At 40.6% G+C, this 24,046-nt stretch overlaps 1 protein-coding gene across 3 annotated transcripts in view; it reads left to right on the forward strand.

Annotated features, from left to right (window-relative positions):
* The window catches only part of BRWD3 (bromodomain and WD repeat domain containing 3), an 87,906-nt gene that overhangs the window by 29,284 nt on the left and 34,576 nt on the right, over nt 1–24,046 (forward strand). For all 3 annotated transcript variants that reach the window (XM_048865075.2, XM_048865073.2, XM_048865074.2), the window contains 8 exons: nt 2,394–2,494; nt 4,301–4,341; nt 10,529–10,633; nt 12,587–12,740; nt 13,252–13,386; nt 13,830–13,958; nt 19,951–20,176; nt 21,195–21,365. In XM_048865075.2, the coding sequence (XP_048721032.1) occupies nt 2,394–2,494; nt 4,301–4,341; nt 10,529–10,633; nt 12,587–12,740; nt 13,252–13,386; nt 13,830–13,958; nt 19,951–20,176; nt 21,195–21,365 (1,062 nt within the window). The remainder of the gene's footprint in view (nt 1–2,393; nt 2,495–4,300; nt 4,342–10,528; nt 10,634–12,586; nt 12,741–13,251; nt 13,387–13,829; nt 13,959–19,950; nt 20,177–21,194; nt 21,366–24,046) is intronic.

Genomic DNA, 24,046 nt, shown 5'->3' on the forward strand with positions numbered 1-24,046 from the left:
CTATAGCTACTGAAAAATAATAAAGACAATATATCTGGGAATACATTGATATTCTATAGAAGAAAGTTTGCTAATGATTTAAGATTTTTTTTTGGAAACAAAGTGATTTGAATTAAATCTTCAATGGCAATTTGTACATTTAAATTGGCTAATTCTTCAGTAGGAAAGATGATTAGGTTAGTTTTGCCCTCATGTGGAAAGTGGAGACATATATAACTGGGAAGCATTAATTTTTTGTATGCTCAAATCACGAAGTCCATATTTAGACATAACTCCTATTGACTTCAGAGGAAACTTTGCTTCAGCATGGTGGCTGGTAGAAAGGAAGCTCCATTTCCTTTTAAATTTATCTTAATATTAAACTTTTTATTGCAGTATAATGTAAAGGAATTACTATTTAGATCCTGTCTGTGACATTGGTAGTGTTTTAAAACTGAGTCAATCTCTAACTCATTCCTGGATTAGGGTCCAGGATTTTCTAATTTTTTTTTTTTTTTTTTAAATAAAATATGTTTCCAAACTGGGAAGTCATGTTGTTCTCAGCCTATATTTCTTGCTGCTGTGGTGTTCATGGCTTTGTCCAACTTTTTGTGGTTCAAAAGAAAATCTGGATATATTTTTTTTTTTACCTTCTGTTCCCTTTTTAAAATCTTTATACTTTTAAAGAGTTAAAGTTGCATTCTATAAACTTAAAATTGGATAGATAACAATTTGATATTGAAAAGATCATGTGTGTTCCCTATGATAGATATCCTAGGCAGAGCTGGGAGCACTGCCTACTATTATGGTAGTCTGACACTTCCCATTATAACATCCTGTTTTATTTTTCTGTTTCTTATAACTTTGCTAAACTTTAAATTTTCTGTCCTTGGGTGTTTTTAAATTTCAGCCAAAATAGTTAATCTGTTTCTGAGAATGAAACTGGGGAAAAATACAGTATTTTGCCCATGTAAAAAAATTCTGGTGACTTTGGGCTTGCCTGCACTGGCAATTAACAGTGCTGCAACTTTCTCGCTCAGGGGCGTGAAAAAACACCCTCTTGAGTGCAGCAAGTTTCAGCACTGTAAAGCGCCAGTGTTAAGTGTGCCCCAGCACTGGGAGCTGCGCCCCTCATGGAGGTGGTTTTTCTAGAGCGCTGGGAGAGCTCTCTCCCAGCGCTGCGCCGTGACCACACAAGGCACGTTAAAGTGCTGCTAGTGTAGACTAGCCCTTTTTTGTTGAAAAGCTTTCTCCTGCCCCTCCATGCTTTGGAGCACAGACTTGAAATTTAGCAGGAGGTGTGGTCTCTGTGTCAGAGCTGTTCCTTTTGCTATACTGTGAAAATCTGCCCAAATTAGGCCAAATCTGGGAGGGGAAGTATATGATTTAGGTAATTAGACTGTGTCATCATGCAGATGCACAAAGGGCTGAATTAAAGTTGTACAGGCTTCCTTAATTTGTCATTTCCTAACTTTTGAGTCCTTGACTTTGCATCCTGAATAATGTTCTTTTGACGTTTTTTGTTTGTAATAGTTTGTCATGTAACATAGATGATATTGTAGATTATAAGTAACCAAACTAATCGCAAAGTGTCAGGGACTTGGTTCAATAATACTTTAGTCACAGGGCCATTTTTTGTGGTAAACAAAAACATTTTATGTTTTTGTGTTACACTGTCTTTGAAGAGATATAGTCTGTTTCCCTGTTTTGTTCCAGCCTTGTAATCTGCAAGAGAGAGGATATCTTACTGTGGTACTTACCTACAGAGTGAAACGAAATCATTTACCTGTAATTATCTTCATCTGAAATTGCTAGCCTGTTTCAGGTCCACACTAACCATGCCATTTCCCCCCATGAAAGTTAGGATTTCAAAATCACTAAAGCACTTTCACTGTCACAAGTCAGGCATCCCGTACTGAATAATGACTCTGTGATATTGTCATCCGAGAACAATTATTACAGGAAAATAGTTTATGCTGTCAACAAAGAATGTGAAGTCACTTCAGTAAGAATTTGCCTAAGTCCTAAGTGCTTTGCTGAATTTGGGCCTAGAGATTTGCAAGCCATTCTTTGCCTTTTATTTCTGTGTATTGATCTGGCTGATAGAACTGCGGTAAACTCGCAGTAACTGAATGCCGTATTTTGAAATGTTACCCTTGTTTGTTCAGTAATAGTTCCAGTAATTTCAACCCTTCTTTAGCAGTAAGGAGACAGGTTGAAGCGTAATCGTCTCAGAAGGTGCAGATCAGGGAAACATTTAAACCAAGATTAAATGTTTATGAACAAGTTTAATTCCACTGAAAATCTTCAATTTAAAACTGTGAATTATGCTCCTCTAGCAGTAACACCGTGCTCACAAAGTTTTTAGTTCCTTTAGTGGCTTTTCTTCTCACAGAAAATACTATCTTTCTCAGGTGGCATGTTCATTGCAACAGGTAGCACTGACCATGTGATAAGAATATATTATTTGGGCTCGGAATCGCCAGAGAAAATTGCTGAGTTAGAGTCCCATACGGTAAGAGCTGAAAGAGAAATTAAATCTCTTTCCATTTTTAACTCACCCTGGTTATTTAGGTTTTGTCTTGTATATTCTGTTGGACTAATTTTCTGTCCATCTTTGGTGATGTGGGGCCATATAAGTACCTTAGTATCTGAGCATCTGACAGTCTTTAATGTATTTATCTTTACAACAAATTTATGAGGTAGGGAAGTGCTATTGGACAAACCGCAGCCAGGGATGATAATACTTAGTCCTGCCGGGGACTGGATTAGAAGATCTGTCGAGGTCTGTTCTGGTCCTGCGATTCTGTTCTATGATTCTATAATTCCCATCTTACAGATGGGGAACTGAGGCACAGAAAGGCAAAGTGACCTGTCCAAGTTCACACGGGAGGTCAGTGGCAAAGCAGAAAACCAAAGCTGGACCCCCTACGCTTGTGCCTCAACTACCTGACTACACCCCCACCCCTACATTTTACTTTTAAGTATCTGACTTTAATATTGATATAGATCAGAAACACCTGTAATGAGAGAGAACAAGTTTTCTGGTTTTAGGGTGTGAAATCCAACAGAGCATACAAGTGTGGTTTCATTTTGAAAGAAAAAGAAGGTTAATGAGAATCCTTTTTTATTTCATGTTTTAACAAACAGCATTTTTTGAAAAATGTTTTTTATATATCAGTCTGTCTTTAACGAAGTTATGAGTCTTAGTGGCTTTTGTTTATAACTAATGAATTTCTCAAATTAATTTTGTTGAAGACTGATAGGAAAAATGGAAATTGCTAAACCCAGCATTAGAACATTTCTCAATACCTGTTTGATATTGAGCACTGGTAGTGTGCTTAGTGGTTGGACAGCACATGTTAATGTCACATGTTCTCTCTGTGGTTACTGCTGGCTGCTTTATAGCCTCAACCTTGCTCCTGCTAACTCTACAAACTGCTGTCAGCATGTTCCTGAAAGGATGAAACATCAGGGACTTGTTCAGGATAAATCTTCATTATTATTTTTCTTTTAATTATAGTAATCCAGTCAGGGACCAGAATCAAAACCATTCCTGACTAAAATAAGCAGTCAGGAATAGTGAATAAGAAAGGCACATGGCCAGCACGCTATGTGAGCAACCCATGAGCTGACACTTGTTTGCATGAAATATTAATCAAAAATATGAATAGTGAAGAAATTTGTAGTAATATGTCTATATCTGAACAATGGGAAATATGGTTGAAATTTGATGAATAAATTGATCTCAGATCCTGAAAAAATTGGTCCAAAAACACCAGCAACCATGATGGTTTTGAACTCAAATACAGCCTTCCCCAACTTCCATGGGAGTTGGTACTCACTGGGCCTCTGTAGCTGAGAAAGGCTCTTTGGTCCTAGGAATTCCCCAGTTATGCTGAGTTCATAAAACATACCGGCTCCCAGCCTTGATTCCAGCTCATGCTCATGGCAGTATAGCTATATCAACACATCTGGGAATGTTTGCTGTGACAAATATACATCTGTTGCAGCACACCCCCTCACAAGAAGAGGTGGGGGAGTCTAGTAGTGAGATTGTGATTTCCTAAGCCAGTTTTCTTCCCAGGCTGCTCCAAGGGCAGTACAATAACTAACTACTACTTACTTGTGGTATAGATCATAATGTCTAGTAATATTTGTTTCTGGAAATTTAACTCCAAATATTTTTACTTCTGTATTCTGAAATTCTATAAGAAGTGTGTGGAAAGATCAAATTTGACTAGTTTAAAAAAACTAAAAAGAATTCCAGATTTATAAAATGCTTTCTGCTCTGTTTGTTTGTTTGTTTGTTTGTTTTTAGGACAAAGTAGTTGCAGTTCAGTTCTGTAACAATGGTGACAGGTAAGCATGTATTCTGGGCTTTTTCCTGTAAGACATGTTGTATTTAATTTTCCAAACAACTTTTTGTGAGAGTCTTTTGTTTTAAAACAGTAGTAATACTTTACACAGGGTCCTCTCATTTTAATTGACTCGTCCAATGATATATAGTGAACCAGTGGCAGAGCTGAGTCTGGATTCCGTGTCTCTAAGTGTAACCACTACTCCTGGGGAATTCTGCATCAAAAAATTAAAAATTCTGCACACAGTATTGTAAAATTCTGCATATTTTGTCATAACACAATATAATAATGTCAGTTTCAGTTATTTTGGTAATTTATTTCAAAATACCTGTCAGCAAGTATGTCTGCAACAATATAGACAACAAAAAAGATTCCCCCAGGAGTAGAGAATTAAAGAAATCTCTACGGCTGCCCAAGTCCTGTTTCTCTTTATTCTTTTGTTTGGAGCCTCTGTCTGGCTGTGTCACATGCCAGCGGGGCACATCTTGGGGAAAACTTCAGTTTTTTAGTCAATTCTCATTTTTTTACCCTGCTCTTATAGGGTTACTGTATTTCAAGTTCCCAAATAAAGGAAGCTTCCTGGGGGATGGGGAGTTGGGAGCGGGGGGTATGGCTGGGGGATGCTGGAGGGTGTAGTTGGGGGTGTGGGAGGGGTCTGTGTACTGGGAGAGGGTATTTGGGGGATGCTGGAGGGGGCTGCGTGGGGCTCCCCAGCCCAGAGGCCTGCACACGCACCCTCCCCCTCCTGAGCCCAGCTGCAGGCTCCGCTCTGCACAGCTTCATTATTGTCCTGCCAGGGGACATGGTGCAGCCCTGCCCTTCCTCACCCTTTGCCAGAGCTGGGTCTCCGAGGCCCTCTCCTGTCCCCAGGCATATGAGGATCAAGCCCGGCAGCCAGAGCCGCAGGGCCTTCATTCCTGCTAGGCCGGGTGCTCCGCTCACTGCAACCTGGAGAGCCTGGCTCTTCTGGGTCCAGTGGCCCCTAGTAGTGGCCAGCAGTTATGCATCACCGATTCTGCGGGGGAAAATGAAATTCTGCACAGAACATTATTTCTGTGAAAATTCTGCTTTGTGCGGTGGCACAGAATTCCCCCAGGAGTAAACCACTAAAAATAGTATGTTCTTTTTGAAAAAACGAATCAGGTGCTAAATTCTGTATCCTTATTTCTGTTTAGTAGACTTGTACTCCGCAAGTAGCGTTATTGAGTACAGTGGGATTACATAAGACAATAAGGATGGGCATGCTGGGTCAGAACAACAGACCATCTAGTGCAGTATCCTGTCTTCTGACAGTGGCCAGTGCTAGATGCTTCAGAAGGAATGAATAGAACAGGGCAATTATCAAATGATCCATCCCCTGTTGTCCAGTTCCAGCTTTTGGCAGTCTGAAGTTTAGGGATACCCAGAAGAAGGGATTGTGCCCCTGACCAGCTTGGCTAATAGCCATTAATGGACCTATCCTTCATAAACTTATCCATTTCTCTCTCTCTCTCTCTCTCTTTTTTTTTTTTAAACCCAGTTGAACTTTTGGCCTTCACCACATCCCCTGGCAAATAATTCCACAGGTTGATTGTGCGTTGTGTGAAGATTTGTTTGTTTTAAACCTGCTGCCTGTTAATTTCATTGGGTGACGCCTGGTTCTTGTATTTTGTGAAGGGGTAAATAACACTTCCCTGTTCACTTTCTCCACATCATGCATGATTTTATAAATCTCTATCACATTGCCCCCCACCCCCCTTAGTCATCTCTTTTCTAAGATGAACATCATACTCATGGAATGTGGTACTGTTCCACACGACTAAGGGTATTGGAATCTGGCCCTAAATGAAAGATTAACAAAAATGGTAGAATTATTATGGATACACAGGTTACCCAGCAAGTAAACTTAATGTCATGCTTTAGAGGGCTGTGATGCTGCAAAGTGCTTAGCACCCTCAGTCTTCATTGAGTTTAACAGGAATTGAGGGTTCTAAGCATCTCATGGGAGATGCTCCGTGCCTTGTGGGATTAAGTTCACATTGAGTGACGTATCTGTATTTTTTAATTCTAGTAGGATCAACTGTGCCAGTAAGCCTAGGTTTCTGTATCTCTCCTAACATTAATAACTTTTCAGCTGGAAATTGCATCAGGTTAAAACATAGCATCAAGTCAGCTCTGTGGCTTTAGTCACATTAGAGCGAGTTTTAAAAAATATGCAAGTTGTGGGGGTTTTGTTTGCTTTAGTGCAAACTAATACCCTTAGAGCAACCATGTTTCTTACAGAAAGCAGGCTCAATGCTTCCTGGAACTCCAGAGAGCACAGGGAGAGTGGTTACTGTACCACCCTTGCAACAGTCAGCCAGCTTTGATGGCTAGTTTCAGAAGAGGTGAGGCCATGACCACAGCCCCTATTTGGAGAAGCTACCACTGGCAGTAGTACTTTGTTAATGTAGTCCCTGAATTCAGACGAGCTGTATTTTTCCCATTTCCTACACTGAGACACAAAAGAGGAGACTACTTTTGTCCTCTTCCTCCCTCCCCCTACACCCCCCCCCCCCCTTGCACAATCCTCTCTTTGCATTTAGGCACAATGCAAAATTCTTTGATTTCAAAAGAAATGTGCTTGGATCAACATCGTAGTGATGCAATCAACAGTGCAGCTGGCCAAAAAGACGCACGAACCCAATGTGATACTGAATGAAAAGGCAGTTTTATTTCCCCTTTCTTCCCTTTGTTTTTTAAAGGTGGTGTGGAAGGCGATTAATTTAATTTAGACTCTAATTTTTTCTTAATTTAGCATTTCATATTTAACAAAAGCAAGGACATTAAGAACTCAGGCTCCCTTTTTGTCCTGTCCCCATCATGTACTGATTTCACTTCTGTAAGAGAGATATTGGGATTAAGAGAGCTATTTTATTTTTATATCTGATTTAATAGAAAAATATCCCCCGATTACATAGGCTTCTGGGGGTATTTCCATTAGTTTTTTTTTTTTTTTTTAAGCAAATAGTTGGCATATTTTAAAATGCTTTCCAAACAGCATAAAACTACTGCAAGACAAGAACAGCAACTCCTACTAACTATCTGACCTAATTCTTTGACATTTGATTTCTTCTGTCAGGCCTATCTTGGGCAATGGCTTGAGTAAGCAAATAGTCCTTTCCCGTGCCCTGAGGTTCAGCAAAACAGAGTTCTGAAAATCATGCAAGAGAAGCACGTTTTTAGTTACAAACATGCTGCCTCCTGTCTCCATGTATTCAGATGTATGTGCTGTTCACCTTAGCTGATCTCAACTTTTGGGAGGTTCTGTAGGGACAGACATACTGTGTAGGGAAAAACAGTGAGGAGTCCTTGTGGCACTTTAGAGACTAACACATTTATTTGGGCATAAGCTTTCATGGGCTAGAACCCACTTCATCAGATGCATGGAGTGGAAAATACAGTCACAGGTATAAATACACAGCACATAAACAGATGGAAGTTGCCTTACCAAGTAGGAGGTCATTCTAATGAGACAATTCAATTAACAGTAGGATACCAAGGGAGAAAAAATTACTTTTGAAGTGGTAATGAGAGTGGCCAATTTCAAACAGTTGACAAGAAGGTGTGAGTAACAGTAGGGGGAAATTAGTACACAGGAAATTAGGTTTTGTAATGACCCAACCACTCCCAGCCTTTATTCAGGCCTAATTTAATGGTGTCCAGTTTGCAAATTAATTCCAGTTCTGCAGTTTCACTTTGGAATCTGTTTTTGAAGTTTTTTTTTATTGAAGAATTGCCACTTTTAGGTCTGTTATTGAGTGACCAAGGAGACTGAAGCGGTCTCCTACCGGTTTTTGAATGTTGTAATTCCTGATGTCAGATTTGTGTCCATTTATTGTTTTGCGTAGAGACTGTCCGGTTTGGCCAGTGTGCATGGCAAAGGGGCATTGCTGGCACATGATGGCATGATGGTTACTCACACCTTGTTGTCAACTGTTTGAAATGGGCCACTCTCATTACCACTTCTAAAGTAATTTTTCCTCCCTTGGTATCCTACTGATTTGAATTGAATTGTCTCGTTAGACTGACCTACTTGGTAAGGCAACTCCTACGTGTTTAGGTGCTGTGTATTTATACCTGCGACTGTATTTTCCACTCCATGCATCTGATGAAGTGGGTTCTAGCCCATGAAAGCTTTTGCCCAAATAAATTTGTTAGTCTCTAAGGTGCCACAAGGACTCCTCATTGTTTTTGCTGCTACAGACTAACACGGCTAACACTCTGAATACTGTGTAGGAGTAGCCAGGAAACTCCCCGTCCCCCATGTTTTTGGCTCTGTGATTTGTGTTGGTTTGTATGTAAAGGATAAAGCAGAGGACCACTCCTCAAGAGGAGTGGGAGACGCAGTTTATCTTCATGTACAAATGTCAGATTACATCTGTTTATAAAATAGATAACAATTCATTTAAAACAAAAGCATATTTCATTCCTCCCATTTCAGAAACTTGCCTAAAATCAGCTTTCAGTTAATTGTTCTCCTTGTAATCAGCAGCAGAGAGTACTACAGTCGAATTCTTTTCACAAGAATACAGATTCTCCGTGTATTGCTTAGTATTCTCTCCACGTTTTTTTGGTGGTTTATGTACGCTTTTTTCCCCAAGTGTCATTGTGTGGAGGAACTATATTAATAGAGTTTAATATTGTGGAGCAGTCTTAATATTTCCTAAACTGAAATACTTCTTGGAGGTCTGGCATGAATTATTTTGAATGACCGTACTGATTTTTAGTAAGAATATTACCCTGTGTACTCTATTGTGGATCCATATTACAATAAGTAAAGTAGTTAATGTACATATGCAGCATCTGCTCTCTAAACCCCCAGCCTTTTGCTGGTTCCACTTTTGCAGGACCAGGATCTAAAGCCTTAATGTCTTGGCTATCATTCCTTTGGTGTGTCTTATTCACATTTGTTTGCTGTCCTCTGACAATGTGGCTGGCACTCTGCAGAAAACTAATATATACGTTGTCCCTACCTGTTAGGGTTAGAGTTAGAGAATAAAACCAAAAGGCCCATGGTAGAATTTTCAAAAGTTCCTAAGGCCAGCTCTGCACTACAAATCTTTGCTGGCATAGCTCTGTCGGCCAGGGGTATGAAAAGGTGTGATTTCTGACCAAGGTAGCTGTGTCAGCAAAAAGCTCCTCCTGTAGTTTATAGTGTGCTCTTTTTGCCAGTGTAAGCTGTGTAGACGGTAGAAGTGCTTTGCCTGTGTAGTGAGCTGCTATAGTTATATTAGCAAAGTGCTCCTAATGCAGATCTGGCCTAAGTGATGTAGGCGTACAAGTCACATTGAAAGTCCTAAGTCACTCAGACACTTGAAAATTCCCCACTCAGCCTGTTATATTGATGCTTTTAATATAAAATCCACAACCCGCTGTTTAGATTACAGGAGTAATGAAATAAGTCCTTGAAAGAAAATAAAGTCAAAATAAAGCAAGAACCTAGCATAAGTGTATTTATAGGGTTCCCCCCCCCCTCTTTTTCCATTACAGTAAGAATGAAATTTAAAAAAAAAAGAAACCATCACTTATTAGAGTAGAATTGTGCAGGCTTGGGTTTTTACATTGAAAGCTTCAGGTGATTTTTTTTGTTTTTTTAAGAGTAAAAAATGTTGCTGGGCACCCTTGAATTAAATGTACAATACTTGGGGAATTCCTCTATGATTAAAAAAGCCCTAAATATTGTTCCATTCCTGGCCATGACACTTTTATGTAGGTGAGTGTGATTTTTATTAAATATTTAACTTTTTAACCTAACATAGTTTGAAAAATAAAGCTATGTACATTCATCTTCACAAACAGGACGATTAATTTGCAGATTTGGGGATAATCTGTACAAATGTTAATACAGTGTAATTTATAGTAGAACCTGGCCGTATATTTTCTTTTCTGCTGCCGTTTCAAACTGTTTCAAGAGATTTGCTGATGTCATTAAAAAGAGAGAGTGCAGCTTATATGAAATACAACATTGAATTCACTCCAAGTCCATCTGCTCGCTGTAACTGTAATTAATCTTGTGTACAATATCTAATAGAAAAAATATAAACTCATTGTTTTCTCATTACACTCTGGAACAGAGATGTGCAAACAAAATAGAAAGAAAGATTAAATATTCTCTGGCTTTGATGCTGACAAATTACATGACTTATTTTTTCCACATTTGTCTACAGTTTAAGATTTGTCAGTGGGAGCAGAGATGGAACAGCAAGAATATGGCAATACCAGCAGCAGGAATGGAAGAGTATAGTCCTGGATATGGCTACTAAAATGACAGGGTAAAAGAAAACAAAACACTAATTTATACTGTGCCATCATCTATGTGTAAGAACAAAACCTTTCCAGCAACTAATTTGAAAAATGTATTCTCTTATATTCTGAATTAATCTCAATGCATGTAGTTTGGTGTGTATTAAACGTGCTGTGTCCTTGTCCATTAAATGACACAGTTCTTTTGAACATTTTAATTAACCTTGAAATTAATCTATGTTAACATATCTACTCAGCAGTTTCATCACTCCCATGGATGGCACATTCTTCCTATTTTACATAAGAAACTAGAATGTTGAATAGTCTCTCTCGTGGAAAGAAGCTGTAGTGGAACCTCACTTGTGTGCAGTTTGAGCTCCACATTTTATAATATGCACAAAAAAAGTGTGGTCTCTCCCACCTATCAGTGAAGATTCAATTGTAGTTGCTGTAGTGTGGCCTTAAATTCCAAGGATTTCTTTATTTTTTACAAAAGATGCCATATTATATTTATTATATACTATGAAGTATTATAATAAAAATTAAAACTAAACTAAGAATTGATAAATATAAACAAAGTACATGTTGTGATTCATTTCGGTGTTGAATCATATGAATTCAGTAATTTTCCATGGATCACCCCGTCATTAATGTACAGTGAAGATTTTCTGCAATTACAGTTAGAATGCTAGTGAATTAATGTTTTCGGTAAAAGGGTGTGAGGTCATTCTGGAAATAGTCTTATCTAGTTGAAAACAAATGGCAGTGAGCAGAAAAATGCTGAAAAGGTCTGAACTTTGTTCTTTTATTTTTTTCCATATTATGTCCCTTTTAAAATATGTTTTGGGATTTCTTTTTTGCTTCTTCGAATATGGTTATAAGATTTTTATCTGAATGTTTTCATAGTGTTTCTTAACATTATTTTTTTTCCTGTTGGAGATGCAACATGATGTAAGATTTGATATGCTGGTTGGGTTTTTAATTTTTTAGGGTGTTTTTTTGTTTTGTTTTGTTTTCTGGGTGTTTTTTTTGTTTGTTTGTTTTGGCATGTTGTTCAAATGACTTCAGTAAGTGGCCCAGTATTAGAACAAACACAGGCATAGAAAATAGAGATGGGAAAGACCTGCTGGACAATTCCGTTCATTTCCCTGTGCTGTTGCAGAAAATATGTGTCTCTCTCAAAAGTTACATGTGTAGCACTAAACATCTCTAAGGTGGCCATCTAACTGTAATTTAGATTTATTTAACCAGTAGGTACTTGTGATGGATTTTACTATAGCACATAACAGTGGTGGATGTTTAAAAAAAGAAAAGAAAAGAAAAAGTGCCTACTGGAAAAAAGGGAAAATGATTAATTTTCTAGGCAAAAGAATGATCTGTTACATAGAACAGGAGCTGAAACTACTGTTTTTCAAAGAGAGTGGAAAATCTTTCAATATAAACCAAATTTTCCATAGTTTTGTAAATATGATTATGAATTCCAAGTGTTTATAAATTGCTTGGATGTGCATGCATCTCACAAATTTCCACAGTTTCAAAACAAAAATTTATTTTAGGACTAAAGAGAGAGAAATTCTTCCTACCTCCTTCCTTGGGGCAAGGTCTGTCATTCATTATATGTTTGTACAGTACCTACCACAATGGAGCTGAACCTGGTCGCAGCCTGTAAGTGCTGCTGCAATGTAAATGTTTAATAATAGAGCTGGTTTACTCACATAGAGAAGTGAAGGATTAAGGTTAATGTCAAATGTATTTAATATTTCCTGTATCCTGCTTCCACCACAACAAAATATATTCTTGAATTGTATGAACCATTATTTATTTTCAGATTCAATCAAATTTCACTATCCTGTTATACCCAATAGTATACAGTATAGTGGTGACAGCCAATCTCCCACTAATTTCCAATTGAATTGCTACTGAGAGGTTTTGCTGTATAGTTACTGAGGTATGATGTACTTTTCAATTATGAATTTCCACAGTAACAACTTGGTATCTGGGGAGGACAAAGTAACTAAACTGAAGGTTACTATGGTGGCTTGGGATCGATACGATTCCACTGTCATCACTGCGGTCAACAACTTCCTTTTGAAAGTATGGAACTCGACCACGGGACAGCTTCTTCATAGTTTATCTGTGAGTAAAATTCCAGTGTGTATTACAAAATTCTGTATTTCTGCGACTAGAACAAGATTAAGGGCTGGAGTCTGCTATCCTTCCATGCACTAAGTAATGCCTTACTCCTGAAGTAGGTCAGCTGTATGCTTCTCCTGAGTCCTGGTTTAAGGAGTGTGTGTTATGGGGAAAGAGTAAATTATCATGGTGCTGTTGCTCTCCAGCAATTGCTGGCTGACATAAGGGCCTCTTAGAGCCATAGCCAGCTTGTATTAAAGTAGTTCCAAAATTAGGGAGCTGCAGCAGTCCTCTTTGTTGGCCTCCACCTCACCTTTTCCCAGCTAGGAATCTGGGCTATGAGGTCGTGGAAGATATTAAACGGAGCTAAAAGTCCTTAGAACAGTGACTGAAGAGTGATACAGTTCTAATCTGATAACATTACATATCACTGACCTCAAAATAAATATTTAGTTGCGCATTGAGCTGTTATACAGAAACATTACTTTCCTTTCCTACTTTGCTTTCATCACAGGGCCATGATGATGAAGTTTTTGTTTTAGAAGCACATCCATTTGACCAAAGGATCATGCTTTCTGCAGGTCATGATGGGAACATTTTCGTTTGGGACCTTGACAAAGGAACAAAAATTCGCAATTACTTTAACATGGTAAGAATTGTCAGGGATATTTTCACACTTGTATGAAACTAGGCTTTAGGAAGGAAGAATTATTTTAAGAATAATACCAAGCCATTTGGTAAACGATCATGTTTACATCTCTGAAAATCAGTGGAATGTTTTTGACAACTTTTTCACAATGGAGCTTAAGGGTGTTGGCATTAAGGTTTAGGAAAGATGGGACACTAATTTAAAACTTAACTGAGAATTGTAAATGTTAAAAAAATAGCTAAATGGGGAGGGGGAATTAGTGAAATTCCATTTCATTGGTGTGAGATGGATCTTATATTAAACTGGGACCTATAAACAGAATGTGTATGCAGTTATATAATGATATTTGAAGAATCTGAAGTAGGGCAGGTTAAATCATCATATTGAAGCTAGTGTAGAAAATAAATGATTTAAAATGGGTATGCTGTGTTTGTACGTTACAGATTGAAGGCCAAGGCCATGGTGCTGTTTTTGATTGCAAATTCTCACCAGATGGACAGCATTTTGCCTGCACAGACTCACATGGGCATCTGCTATTATTTGGTTTTGGATGCAATAAATATTATGAAAAGGTGGGTTGACTGAATCTTAGACTTTTTTCTGCTTTTTGGGCTGGTTTTGTTTGGGAAGTGTTGTTTATGGTATTTCTCTCATGATGAGCTCTAAATGGTGCTTGAATTACGTGGCAGTCACTGGTTATCTAAAGCAAAAGCTGCATATGTTTAAATATCCCACAGTAAATCTTTTGGTAGTGGGAATAGAGGATGTTTGGCAAACCTGGAGAGAATGTGACTTGAAAAAGAAAATATATGCAAGCCTGCACTACATGTTAACTTAATGTGGCAAGGAAAAGTGTCACTTTGTGAAAAAGCAATAAAAACACCAAGGAAGGTCTGTAGGCATCTTAAGGAAGAGAGAAGGGTTTTATTTGATCAAAATGTGTCACTGCTATTCTTTCAAATTTTACACAAGTTCTTTTTGCCAACATAGGAGGTCAGTTGGTGTTATGTTCCGTGAGATCCAATAAAATCCTTTCTTCCAAGTGCAAACTGAACAGAAAATTAACTATATAATTATTGTTCAGTGCTGCCCCTTTCTGTATCAAAGAAAGTGATGAGATTAACTCATATATAGTAAATGCTCCAGATTTCTTTTCTTAGACCTCTGAAAATTAGGAAATACGGAGGTGTAAAGTACAGGCACTCCTGAAATTTAATCTTAATTCTGCCCTCTGGAGCTGGTAGTTGCTACTGGGAATGGTTCAGTAGGGTGGCCCCATAAGTAGACATGAAAAACGACTACAAGAATGTACCATTGTTTGTGCTGTGTTCCAAGTAGGTATTGCGGCATTTATCTGCATGCACTTCAGCTGCATTCACTATTTTATGTACCTGTATTGAATGGAACAGGGATCAATTGGAGCAGGTTGGAAAAGCTCTCCCTGTGGTAGGAGGAAAGGTTCACATGTACCTTGAGAAATCAAGTATGCCTGATTTCATTGCTGAGTTCTGTAGTTTGTGTCCATAGCAGTGCACAGGACTCTTCTTGCCAGGGGGATTGTCTGCCATTTGGTGGCATATGTGATTTTTGGTCTCCACAGCTTAGTGAGGGATACCTGAAGGCAATGTCTCAGATGTAATCCTCAGGGCAAGGCTAAAGTAGTCTGGGGTGGACTGTGTGGCGTTAGGCTCAGTGTTTGAGTATAGGTCAGGTGTAGGTAACTCCTCTTTGCTAAACCCAGCCTAAACTCGAGTTTAGCCTAAGCAAAGAGAAGATGTTAGACTTCGTCCTACGGTGGTTTTGTATTAATTTATATGGAATAAATGGACCCCAAGAGACAAAGGTATTAATGTGGCCATGAAGCTGTCCAACATGAGTGTCCCTCCCCAGGCCCCAATTCTGCTGCAGCCCAGGGTGGCCGGGGCATCCCTACCCTGCCCCAAATCCAGTTGGAGTGGCCCAGAACTGCAGTGGCCAGGACTCCCCTCCCCTGGCTCAAACCCAGCTCCTGCCTGACCTGCTGTGGGAGGGGCACCTAACCTGCGGCCCCAGGCCTGGAGCTGCCGTGGTGGGGAGATGTGCCTCTCCCCCCGCCCAGCCCAGGGGCTGCTGCGGGGAGAGAGAGCGGGGGAGGGGGGGTAATCTCTCCCCACCGTAGCCCTAGAGCATCCTCCTGCACCCCAAACCGCTCATCCCCGCCCCCACCCCAGAGCCCTCACCCCCTGCACCCTAACTCTCTGCCCCAGCCCTGAGGCCCATCCCACACTCTGAACCTGTCGGCCCCACTCCATAAATTTTGTTATGTGCACCAATATGAAGGTGATGTGTCACACATCACCTCCTTATTGGTGCACAGAACAAAAATCATTCTGCACATGGGCTGGAAAAACTAGAGGGAACACTGACTGTGACCCCCCTATATAACCTTGACACCCCTGCAACTCCCTTTTGGGTTAGGACCCCAATTTGAGAAACGCTGGTCTCCCCTGTGAAATCTGTATTGTATAGTATAGTGTAAAAGCACACAAGACCAGGGGGAGACCAGATTTCACAGTCTGTGATGCGTTTTTCATGGCCGTGAATTTGGAAGGGCCCTAAGTATTAGGTAAGGCTTTCATTTTAATGATCTTTTTCTCTTTAGCTGGAGAGAGAGTTTTAAGAGGGAAATTCCCTTGTCTTGACAGGTTTCAGAGTAACAGCCGTGTTAGTCTGTATTCGCAAAAAGAAAAGGAGTACTTGTGGCACCTTAGAGACTAGCCAATTTATTTGAGCATAAGCTTTTGTGAGCTACAGCTCCCTTCATCGGATGCATACTGTGGAAGTGTAGAAGATCTTTTTATACACACAAAGCATGACAGTTTTTTAGATGATATTAAAGATGGTGATAACTGTCCTATTGGGGAAAAGAGAATTTTTAGTTGAGATGGGCTGGAGGTCTCATTATTGTTTTTATTCTTAAAATCTAATCCCATTTCCTAGAAGACAAAACAAGAAAAGCTCACACAAGGCAGGGGGGAGAAGAACAGCAAAAATTAGAAAATGCTTCTGTCTCTAGTGTTGAGACTCACTTGTAATCTCACTGCTGAAGAAACATAAGCACAGTATGTGATATCAGCCAATCTGAGACCTGGCAAACTTGTACCAGCATCAGGTGTTTAGGGAATTACAGTTAGCTGTCTTTCTGGTCACAGGCTTACAGGTGTGTTGCAAAATATACAGTCTTGGTAGACTCCGAAGGCAAAAGGAAAGGGACAGGAAAGGGAAGGAGAAGGACGTGCTCTTCCACGGAGAGTGAGTGTGCACGCATCTGTTCTCACATCCCAGGTGATGTCTGGGATGAAGCTGGTGGAAGTGGTGATGTCACCGGTCTCTTCCCCCCCCTCCCCCCCGATTTAGTCAAGGGTATTTATAATGTAAGTCATGGACAGGTAACCGGCAGTGAATTTTTGTTTGTCTGTGACCTGTCCATGATTTATACTAAGAATATCCATGACTAAATCATATCCTTAGCTATCAGCACATTGGACAGCCATTCAAAGTGGGCAGAGTTAAGCTTGCATTGTGAATTGAGCATGTATCTTAACTCTGTATGTCCTGATTTTCGGAAGTTTCAGTGTAGCCATTCTCTCCATCCTGGAAGGGCATGAAGCACCACTGCATAACCTTAACTCTGAGGGAACGAAATTCTTGGACATTTAATGTTCTTGGTTTTCTAAAAATAATTTTTCTGCTTCCCCATGTGCCACAGCCCAGCACTCCCCTTCCATTGCCTCTGGCTTCTTGGCAATGATTACTCTGACCGCAGAATGCATTGGCTTCATGTTAGTCCCTTCGCTCCCCCATCATAACCTTGTCTCTGGCCTCTCTGCTTGTCCAGCACAACCCTGTTCTCCCTCCTCAGTCCATCTCTGTGATGAGGCAGATTTTGGCATGGGACCCAGAGACCGAAGAGCTGGGGAGAGGATGCAGGCAAGTTCAGGGACTAGCATGAAGTCATTGGGGACATTTTTGAAGTAAGGGGACAAATATGGGGGCATGTATGTGGGGGATTTTGGTGGCACAGAGCTGAAGCCCTCAACATCCCCCACTGCTCAGACCGCTGACACGCCTTCCTTTGCACCCCACTCTTCCCTACACGAGTCCAGCACCCCCATATTTTCCATCACTGCTCAGATTCCTCTCTGCTGCTCTTACGCTGCTCCAACTCCTCTAACATTCTCTTCATCATACCCATCTCTGACCACCCCCCGCACCTGCTCCTCCAAGGCCTCTCCACATATCCACCTGCTCCTCCCTCTGCCTTGCCGCTCAGTCCATGGTCCTGGTAAGCTAGGAAAGGCTGTGGGGAGGGATGTGGGCATGGCTGCGAGGAGTGACGTGCAAGTTGGAGGCAGGAAGGGACAGGAGGAGCCCCTTCCACTGCTGGAGGCAGCATCTGGAAGGTGGTGAGTTCTGGATTCCTTCCCCCTTATTGGTTAGCCTTGGAGCCCCCTCCTTTCACCTAGTTGAGCAGTCACAGGGAGCTGGGGAGGGAGGGCACAGATGGCTCCAGTTCCCTTCCTCCGAAGTATGTCCTTATTGCTCTGAGCTCTCAGAAAGGAAAGGTCCTATTGAGGATGATCCTTTTATTCCTTGAGGGATCGTAGAAAAACTACTTTTTTGGAACCCTAGTTCTTAGTCAAAGCTCTAACCACTGAACCTGATTTTCAAAAACATAGTGTTAGGATGTTCCCTTATGCTAATAAGGGTTGTTATCAAGGTGTGCTGGCTCCTCAGTAGGTGTGGAAGAGCACAGCACGAAAGGATGAAGGTTGGCAAAGGGGCATTCCCCACACCACCTCCCATTCCCCACACCTTGTGCACTGCTCTAACACAGCCCTGTATTCCCCCATTTGGCTCTGATCCCCCCTGTATTCCTTAGCTCTGCACCAAAATAGTTATAAGAATCAGAAAATGTTATGAGCAACTTTTCTTTGATCCCACTTTGTGCCATTGTTCAGAAGGTTCAGGCATGAGTGCATTATCCTAACTGCTTATTAGAGTCTTTCATCTTTCCTGTGTTTAATTAACACTAATTTCCTTGACAATGTTTCTACAGTAGAATCAAAAAGAAAAGGAGTACTTGTGGCACCTTAGAGACTAACCAATTTATTTGAGCATGAGCTTTTGTGAGCTACAGCTCACTTCATCGGATGCATACCGTGGAAACTGCAGCAGACTTTATATATACACAGAGAATATGAAACAATACCTCCTCCCACCCCACTGTCCTGCTGGTAATAGCTTATCTAAAGTGATCATCAGGTGGGCCATTTCCAACACAAATCCAAACACAAAGTAGAATCAGTGTCTCCTTGTGGATTTTAGAGCTCTGTAAACTAGACATGTTGGTCTCAGTGCCAAACTTCCAAAAGGAGCCTTTGCAGAATGCAGGCTGAGAGCAAGGAACTTGGAAGCTGTCAAGGGTAGGGTTTGCCCTTGCAGTACATGAGTGTAGCTCAGGTTCCGTGACCACAGCATGTCTCCTCCCAGCATCTGTAATAACTGTCTGCAAGCCCCCTGGCTTCACCAGTGCCTTGGTCTGGCTGCATTTTGTTCTCTTTGGCATGTCAGTTTCACTCATGCTGACCTGGAGTTTTAAACTTTATCCTTAATAGCTTTTGAAATGTGCTTCTTCAAAGAGGCAGTGGGTCGAAGCACTAGATAAATTCCTAAGGGTGATACCGGTTTGGGGAGGATCAGAGCTATAGTTTGAGACCCATATGTGGGCAAAAAGAGTTAGAACCACCAAGTGATTTTTGTAAACACCATTTTTGGGGGGCTGTATCTCAGGAACCCTTTGCACACATGAGTCTGAATTTGGACCCCACACTCATGAGGGTCCACAGCAAGTGGATTTCAAGACATTCTGAGTCAGCATGTGGATTTTAGTGCACTTAAAATAGTCGCCTTTCAAACAGTGACTCTGAACCTTAAATAGAGCAGAACTGCTGCTCTGCAATAATAAAAATGAAATGAGGCCTTTTCAGATACCTTCTGGGATATGAGTAGAGGTGGGACCAGTAGTGGTTTTGGCTTTGGGGTGTTTTTTTTAGCCTATAATAGAATTATGTTTAATTTACAGGAAATGTAAAACTTGGTCTTCTGAGCGCCTTGTTGGCACCTGACTACCTCCATTCTCACTCTCTTCCCTATCTACTTACATGATTAATTTTTTTTTATTTCTCCATCTGTTTTTCATTATGGCGAGCGGAGGACTGCACACTTACTTCCAGAATCCAGCAATGTCATTCTTTAAGCTGTCCAAGGAGAATCATTAGAAAGGGGTACAAGGCACTTTCTCCTATTCTCTTTCTGCCTTGCTTGGCATATCCTGCTGCTGAAGTTTGATGCATGGCATCAGAATTTTCAAGCCTTGGGTATAGAACGCATTTGTGTTCTTCATCATGTATTTGGCTCTGCAGATCCCCTGCATAGGAGTTGTGTTCTGTGGGTGCAGAAACCATTCCAAAGCAGACTGCTGTTAGTGAACGCTCACCTATTATTAAATTGTCCTTCATATAGATTCCAGATCAGATGTTCTTCCATACGGATTATCGGCCACTGATTCGTGATGCTAATAACTATGTGCTGGATGAACAGACCCAACAGGCTCCACATCTCATGCCTCCCCCATTCCTGGTGGATGTGGATGGAAATCCACATCCCACAAGATACCAGCGTCTTGTACCAGGACGGGAAAATTGTAAGGATGAACAACTTATTCCTCAACTGGGATATGTGGCTAATGGTATGTTATCTAAAGTTCTTGTTTAACAAGCTTACTGAAAAGTATATGAATGTTAATTAACTAGGGCAACACCAGAGGGAATGATCTATTATCACTCTTCTTCAGCTAGACTGTGATCTTCAGTCCAGTGTTAATATGTGAGGGATGAATTACAACATGAATGAAGCAATGGAAGTGTACTGATTGGCCTGTCTTAAAACCAGAGACAGGATTTGGTTATTGCAGAGAGTCTGTAGCACTCAAACAGTAGTGAGCCTTATTCTGTATAGTCAGCAAATCCATTAATTTCAGTGGAGCTGTATACAAGACTGGCAGAATAGGGCCCTGTATTTTGTTAATACAGTAGTTATAAAGTAAAGTAATCTTTGAAAAGGAAGAGGGGTTTTGGTTTTGGAATCAATTTTTTGTTCTTTGTAATATAAACTTTGCTACAGGAGGATCTCTGTAAAAAATCTGACCGTTAACACCAAATGAAACATTAGTACAGTATTTGTTTTCTCTACTGCTAGATGTGGCTTTCAGCTTAATACTTGCAACTGGTGGGGAGAATCTTTTTGGACTCTGCATAGATAGGTAGTTCCCTATATGGCAAGAGAAATTTGGGTAGCAGAATAACGAGGTAAAAAAACCAGATAGCAAGAAGACTTCTCTTGGTTCTTTTATGAGTATATGCTTTCATACAAACTGGTAGTCTTTGGCTCTTGCTGCAATCCATATGAATGATAAAATAGTTTTTAAAATCTGTAGCATGAGTGGAATGAGAAACCACTAGAACTGAACTTAATGGGAAAGTATTCAGAGGAGGAGCTAGGTATCTCATGGAAATCTTTGTTGTAGCCTACCACCTTGTTGAAATAGTTGGCAAGCAATGTATCTTACAATAGAAGAGTCAACTTGGCTCAATACAAATAAAATGCAAAATTATATAATGTATGTGAATTGAAGGCAGGAAAGCACTTGGTGCGGAGTTTGAGTGTGTTTGGGTTGTTAGTAAAACTGGTGCTTTGCTCTCACTAAGGTGACGGTGAAGTGATTGAACAGGTGATTGGGCAGCAAACCAATGACCAGGATGAGAGTATTCTGGATGGAATGATTAGGGAGCTGCAGAGAGAACAAGATCTGAGGCGAATGAATGAAGGAGAAGCTATCCCAAACCCTCCATACAGTAGATCACACTCTATTAATGGTGGTAAGTATTCCCCCCATGTCTTGATTAGTCATTTAGTCAGATTGCTAGGAAAGCACTCTGAACTACTGTGACCAGGTGCCTGGACTGGCTGCACTGAGAATGCCAATGTTTTTGCAGATTTGACCCAGTAGTTTCAGCTGGGGAAATGCTTTTCAGGGCCAACTTCTGAAAAGCATGTATGTTTGCCTGTGTCCATCCAGATTCAGATCTTCTCTCTGTCTGATTCAGAGAATTGATTGAATCCACATCTCCTACCTCACAGATGAGTGCCTTAATCACCAGGCTATGGAGACATTCTCTCTCTGGCTGAGTGAATATTTATGCAAAGTGGAACAGCTTCAACCAGAGAGATTCAGAGCAGAATAGCCTATAGCTTGGTGGTTAGGATTGTTACAAGGAAGGGGAGAGACATGAATTCAGATCCCTGCTTCAGACTGGGGATTCAAACGTGAGTCTCCCAATCCTAGACAAGTGCATTAACTACTGGCTAAAGGTTATCAAGGGACACCACACACAGTTCCTCACAATCTGTTCCTCCTCTCCCCCTGAAAATGGACTTTTCTGGTTTTTTGACAAATGCCTAACCTTTACAAAATATTTTCTCTGATTTTTCAGTTTGCTGACTTGAACCAAAATATCAATTATTCTCCCAGTTCTATCATGATTATGTCTTGTATGTGCTTTCTTTCCCTGTCTTTCCCCATTCATGTAAGCCAGGGGTTTTCAAACTTAATTGCACCGTGATGCCCCTTCTGACAACAAAAATTACTACACGACCCCAGGCGGGAGGGCCAAAGCCCAAGCCCCACTGCCCTGGCCTGAAACCCTTGGCTTTGGCCCCAGGTGATGGGGGTCGGGCTTTGGCGTTGGGCCCCAGCAAGGATAACGCCAGCCCAGGTGACCCCATTAACATGAGACCCAGTTTGAGAATCGCTGATTTAAGCATTAGTAACTCATCTGGAGGTCTTTGGAGGGCAGGTGATGACTTAGTAGAAGAATTGAGTGTGAGGTGCAACTGAGAGCACTTGATGTTCTAGCTGGGTAGTGCCTGATTGCTTAAGACAATTAGACCATAATTCTCTTACAAACTTTTTCTAAAAATAAACTTTTACTATCTTACCTTATTATCATTTATTCGCTGCAGGGATGATCCTTTCTAACTTTTCCTATCTTAATGTCACCATAACAGCGTATCATTAGTAAGTAGACGAAGTTATTAGAGTACAGTGCTGCGAAAGGCTAATGCTCTCTTGCTGCTGCCTATATGCATCAGTGTTCATAAATTAAACATATCTGCTTTGTCCCACTGTTTCATTTTAAAGCTTGAATTTGTTCTCCTGTCCCATTGTTCTGTTAGAGACCATGATTAAAAGCTACAATCAAACCCAATCAGATCTGACCAGCTGATCACAAAGCAGCTTACTGTCTGTTGTAACAGATGCTGTGGACTTGTGCTGTGAGTCAGCTAGTCATAAATCAGTTTATTCATAGTATCCAAAGCTCTTAAAAAGTTTACTGTATATTTGCTAGTAATCTGGTTTTAGGTTTTAAATGAGTGAGTGACTTGCTTATGTTTAAACTACCTGCTACTGATACAGATCCATGGGAGCAGTATGCTAGGAAAGGATTACCAACAGAACACCTAATTTCATTTTGATCTAATACAGTGGTTCCAAACACCCAGCTCAGTCCAGCCTGCTTGAGGTTCTTATCTGTCCCTTGTGACCGATTTTTAAATTTTGCACAGTGCAAGCTTTCATTAAAAAAAAAAAAAAAGTCTAGACCATATGGTTAAGATAACCTTCCAAACATGAACGGAGTGTAAACTGATGCCCCATTGTCTTCCAGAGTTTGCAGCCTACTTTAAACACTAGCTGTGGGACACATGAACTGCCTGTATTCACATCAGTGAGGTGTTTACATTTAAGCCTAATTGACACTTTAAGCACCAGATTTTCATACAGCTTTGCATAATTATGAGTCTACTTTGCATGTGCACCATATTTGTGCATATGGAAATTAGATAATTTCAATTCTAAATGGCCACGTAAACCAAAGACAGAAATAGCTGTGGTACTAGTACTGCCCAGGATCTTTTTATCCCCACTTGACTGACTAAAGGAAAGATTCAGACTTCGTCTGGCTCTGGGTAAAGGACAGTATGTAGCTGTGCTGCCTTGAGAGCAGCTCAGGGACAGAGTTGTGTCTAAGAATATAAGAATGGCCATACTGGGTCAGACCAAAAGTCCATATAGCCCGGTATCCTGTCTTTCGACAGTGGCCAATGCCAGGTGCTTCAGAGGGGATTAACAGAACAGGTAATCATCAAGTGCTCCATTCCCGGTCGCCCATTCCCAGCTTCTGGCAAACAGAGGCTAGGGACACCATGCCTGCCCATCCTGGCTAATAGCCATTGATGGAACTATTGTCCATGAATTTATCTAGTTCTTTTTTGAACCCAAAAAAGGCACAACAGGGTAGGTTACAGAAACAGTGCAAGTGAATGTGTTGGAGCCTACAGTAATCTCATCTGCTTTTGTAGCATGACATTTTCAAAAGCTCCTAAGTAAAAGTCCTGTTGAAAATCAATGGGACTTTGGCCCCTCGTACTTATTAAAACTTTACTTACGCATCTTATGTTGGCCTAGTCATTACTTTGTTGAGAAATCTCCTCAAAAACT

This window comes from Caretta caretta, chromosome 9 (assembly GCF_965140235.1).
Source record: "Caretta caretta isolate rCarCar2 chromosome 9, rCarCar1.hap1, whole genome shotgun sequence".
Taxonomy (NCBI): domain Eukaryota; kingdom Metazoa; phylum Chordata; order Testudines; family Cheloniidae; genus Caretta; species Caretta caretta.